Source organism: Musa acuminata, chromosome BXJ1-8 (assembly GCF_036884655.1).
Source record: "Musa acuminata AAA Group cultivar baxijiao chromosome BXJ1-8, Cavendish_Baxijiao_AAA, whole genome shotgun sequence".
In the NCBI taxonomy this organism is placed as follows: Eukaryota; Viridiplantae; Streptophyta; class Magnoliopsida; order Zingiberales; family Musaceae; genus Musa; species Musa acuminata.
Window position 1 is genome coordinate 6,837,268 of NC_088334.1, and position 4,962 is coordinate 6,842,229.

Genomic DNA, 4,962 nt, shown 5'->3' on the forward strand with positions numbered 1-4,962 from the left:
CTTTGATTATAATAGGAATTTCTATCTTATCTAAGATTTTAAAACTATGATCCTAAATCCTAAGCTTAATTTAATATTATAGTATTATTTATATACAAGGATGAGTGACAAAGCTCGGAGAATATTTTCTATTCAAAGAAAATATTATTAAGACTGATAAGTATTTTAGAATATCTGGGTTAGTGTGTAATGGGATAAAGAATCATAATATAAGGAGTTCTTGCAAAAAAAAAAAAAAAAACTTGACCATTAGGGTTTGATTCTTTTATAAATATCTCAATATCTTTAAGTTTTAATAAGGGAAAAAATAAAATATGAAAAATACTTTTGGTATATTTGAGTTTCTCTCCAAATGATAATTTTTATTACTCTAAAGAGGATGAGAGAAGATGATGTAAATTCTTCCAAATTTTTGAGAGGGTGTATAAAAAAATTATGCTTGAGTGAGGATAATTCAAGATTTGTAATTAATTCTACATAGTGAATAATTTGATCCTAATCTATGAATATAAGTAAGATTTATTAAATCATATTAAATCTTATGTTAATTTTTTTAAAAAATATATTAATATTAATATTTTTTAATTTTAAAATTATCCTCTCCCACCTAAACGATAATACATATGGTTGAAGAGATAACAAAGAAATATAATAATACTATATTCAATAATTTGATGCTCATGTGTTCATTTTTAGACAAATCAAAGATGACTTATTTTTTAAAACATATATGTAACACATAATATATTAATTATATCAAAATTAATGATAAAAAAACTTGGTTGGATCTACCAATACAAATGATAGAATCGCCCATTGAAGAACCAATACCTTTAAGAAATTAATAATTAATTTTTCTTTCTATTATTTATTTATTTTTTCCTTCTAAAGTATTATATTATTCCTCTCTATAGCTATACCTAACACTTTGACTTTTTTACTTTAACATTGAAGTTATTGTCTTGTAGAAATCCAAAAAATAGTTGAAACAATAAGACTTTCTTGTTGTTGTTTTAAGACACTTTGCAAATTATGAAAAGCTAAGCTAATAATTCATTGTGTTTGTTTCTTGATGGATTTTTCTTTTCATTCTTCTCATCACTGCCCTCAATTTGTCCTCACTCAGAGTCCCATTTTCTTTTCTCTGCACACTCTTTATCTTCTGTCCCACATTGCATTGCACATGGAAACAATGACATATAGCATAAAACAAAAAACATGTGCAAACTGGATTTTAATTGGACAAATAAAATAAAGTTTTTGAGGATAATTCCTCGCTAAAAATACTAAATTGACAATGATGATGATTTTAACAATGGCTATGAGAACATTAATCTCAGGAATCATGGATTTAATTGTTCTTGGCTACTTTAATTTCTATAATCTATTATGCATAAGCCTCTAAACACATGAACTTTTCCTTTTATAAGGTTTGGTGATTGCTCATCTTCATTTCTAAACAGTATAAATCATAATATACATCGAGGCATAAGTGGATTGCATCTTCAATAGGGAGCAAAAGCTAACAAAAATATGGCACAATCCAAGTCAATAATTTGAGGGACCCATCAACAGTTGATCTCCATATGTTTGGTTAAGAATTGAAGATATGATCGAAGGCCTAATTTGTGTGACCATATAAGTCCAAGAAAAATGATCACTTTCAGTACAGAATTAATATGATTAAAATTATTCTCTTCCTTTAAAGTTTGTGGTACAAAATAATTTGGGGGAAGACTTTTGCTGAATATTAGAGCATAATGGCCTTATCAAATATGAAAAGAAATTAAAAATATTATTAGAAAATTATTTTTAGAGATATTTCATAATTTTATTTTATATAATTTATTTATTAATATATGAAAACTTTGCTATTAATAGTCAGGACTTCTTACAGACTAGCTAGCATCATCATATATAAATATATTTTTCATATCTCAGTCAATCTTTGGAAGACAGCAATATTTTACTCTTCTTTTTTATTTTGGTAAAGAGGGGGGTATTATTGTCTTCCTCAGAGTGGATGAACGATTTGCGGGTCAATGGGACTCCACGTTTATCTCGCGGCTCGGTATCAGATGGACTAGGAGATATACGGACACTCTTAACGAGGACTCTCATGACGGCGCACGTCGAGCATGTATAAGGAAAAATGATTCGTCGTCGGCTTAGACGGATACGTGTCACGGTATGGTTGGTGATATTTAAATATTCGTGTGTGGGCAGGATGCAGGAGAAGGTCTCCTGCTGTGCCGATCGGAATAGCCATGGTGGTCCTTTCGTTGTAAAGGCTACTCAACAACGGGGTTAAACGAGGAAGTGCGCTCTGCATGATGCTTATCCAGACGCCCTCTGTTAGAGCTCAGTGTTCCATTTAAGGAGTACCAGTGAAGAACTGCTCATCACCGGCCAGTGGTCAGTGCTCACTCCATTTGCCGGCCCTTCTTTCCCTGTAGACTCCCACGCCGCCCCTCTCTCTCTCTCTCTCCCTCTGGTCTCCTGAACAGTAGTAGACATGTCCCTGCTGTTGAACTCTAGCTTCACCGGTGCTTCCTCTGCATGCCTTCTCCAACGGGAAAGGTCCCGCCGCCGCCGCCTCCACGTCCCTGGCGTGACTTGTCGCCAGGGCAGTAATGGTGACCGCAGCGATGCCGCCCGCCAGCAGCAGTCGCCGCCGCTGCTGGATCGGCGCGACATGCTGTTGGGTTTAGGAGGGCTTTACGGCGTGACCGCAGGACCCAAGGTTCTGGCGGCGCCGATAATGCCGCCGGATCTGTCCAAGTGCTACCCTGCCACCGCACCTGCCCTCGACAACAAATGCTGCCCGCCTTACGACCCCGGCGAGACGATCTCGGAGTACAGCTTCCCTGCTACGCCCCTCCGGGTGCGGCGGCCGGCCCATATCGTGAAGGACGATCAGGAGTATATGGACAAGTACAAGGAGGCAGTGAGGAGGATGAAGAATCTGCCGGCAGACCACCCTTGGAACTACTACCAGCAGGCGAACATCCACTGCCAGTATTGCAACTACGCCTACCACCAGCAAAATACCGACGACGTGCCCATCCAGGTCCACTTCAGCTGGATCTTCCTCCCATGGCACCGCTACTACCTCCACTTCTACGAAAGGATCCTCGGCAAGCTCATCGACGACGACACCTTCACCATCCCATTCTGGAACTGGGACACCAAGGACGGCATGACGTTCCCCGCCATCTTCCAGGATGCGGCATCCCCGCTGTACGACCCGAGACGCGACCAACGCCACGTCAAGGACGGCAAGATCCTCGACCTCAAGTACGCCTACACCGAAAACACTGCATCCGACAGCGAGATCATACGGGAGAACCTCTGCTTCATACAGAAGACGTTCAAGCACAGCCTGTCGCTGGCGGAACTGTTCATGGGGGATCCCGTGCGCGCGGGGGAGAAGGAGATCCAGGAGGCTAATGGGCAGATGGAAGTCATCCACAATGCGGCGCACATGTGGGTCGGAGAGCCGGACGGATACAAGGAAAACATGGGGGACTTCTCCACCGCCGCCCGCGATTCTGTTTTCTTCTGCCACCATTGCAATGTCGACCGCATGTGGGACATCTACCGCAACCTCCGCGGCAACCGCGTCGAGTTCGAAGACAAAGACTGGTTGGACAGCACCTTCCTCTTCCACGACGAGAACGAACAGCTCGTCAAAGTCAAGGCAAGTCAGATGCTGTCTCCAATTTATACCCATCCCTGCAAATGCAATAGAAACGTTGTATACATAACTGTCGTATACCGTGCAGATGAGCGACTGCCTCAACCCGACCAAGCTTCGGTACACGTTCGAGCAAGTTCCCCTCCCATGGCTGGGCAAAATCAATTGCCAGAAGACGGCAGAGACGAAGTCCAAGGCCACGACGGAGCTGTCGCTGACGCGCGTGAACGAATTCGGGACGACGGCCCAGGCACTCGACGCGAGCAACCCGCTGCGGGTGATCGTGGCAAGGCCGAAGAAGAACCGCAAGAAGAAGGAGAAGCAAGAGAAGGTGGAGGTGATTCAGATCAAGGATATTCAGGTGACCACCAACGAGACAGCTCGCTTCGACGTCTACGTCGCGGTTCCTTACGGTGACCTCGCCGGACCCGACTACGGCGAGTTCGCTGGCAGCTACGTGAGGCTGGCGCATAGGATGAAGGGAAGCGAGGGGACCGAAGTGCAGGGCCCCAAGAAGAAGGGAAAGCTCAAGCTAGGTATTACGCCACTGCTCGAGGACATCGATGCTGAGGACGCCGACAAGTTGGTGGTCACCCTGGTTCTCCGCACCGGGAGCGTCACCGTGGGCGGAGTTTCCATCAATCTCCTGCAGACAGATTCTACCGCCGCCATCTAAATGATGGCCTCGGATCACAGCTTCTCCCCGCTTAAGTTGGAGTGATCGATTACTGGTGCTGCTTCCTTCCTCCCTGTCGTCGTTGCGATCTTCTTGATCTGGAACGATCCTTCAATAATTAGGGCATGACAGTAGTCGTCGCCCGATCCCATATGTACGTGTTGGTCTCAACAGCTGTACATGTGACGTTATGGTGTGACTATATATTTTATTGCGGTCATCGTTGTTTCTTTCTTACTTATGGCTTCTTACATCAAATTGTTTGCATTTGAATTATCCTAAGAATATCTTATATATAATAACATATATAAAATCAAACTATTTCTCAATTCAATAGAAGTCCTAAATCATCAAAACTATCGTAAAATGAAAAGATACACATCTCAAACCCAATTTGGCACGTTCATGTGTAAAAGTTACTCTTACCCGACCCCAGCAAAGGAGAGGCTAAACAAATGAAACCCAAAGCCCCCAAACAAGAGAATAGATAATTTTGAATTTTCATCTTTCAATAAGCTCTTAATTTATTATTTTTTAATTGTAAAATGTATTGTTGTTTAAGGAACTTTCTATCACCGAGCTATATAGC

General features: G+C 42.0%; 1 protein-coding gene across 1 annotated transcript; it reads left to right on the top strand.

Moving 5' to 3' along the window:
- Positions 1 to 2,325: 2,325 nt before the first annotated feature.
- Positions 2,326 to 4,610, top strand: LOC135587300 (polyphenol oxidase, chloroplastic-like). The gene is made up of 2 exons (XM_065078547.1): positions 2,326 to 3,700; positions 3,786 to 4,610. The coding sequence occupies exons 1-2, from the start codon at positions 2,516 to 2,518 to the stop codon at positions 4,371 to 4,373; spliced, it is 1,773 nt and encodes a 590-aa protein (XP_064934619.1). The 5' UTR covers positions 2,326 to 2,515; the 3' UTR covers positions 4,374 to 4,610.
- Positions 4,611 to 4,962: the final 352 nt, after the last annotated feature.

Excerpts from the sequence above, each read along its gene's own strand:
- LOC135587300 (XM_065078547.1), top strand. The coding sequence starts at position 2,516 with ATGTCCCTGCTGTTGAACTCTAGCTTCACCGGTGCTTCCTCTGCATGC. Across the intron at positions 3,701-3,785 it reads AACAGCTCGTCAAAGTCAAG|ATGAGCGACTGCCTCAACCC; the intron begins GCAAGTCAGATG and ends TATACCGTGCAG.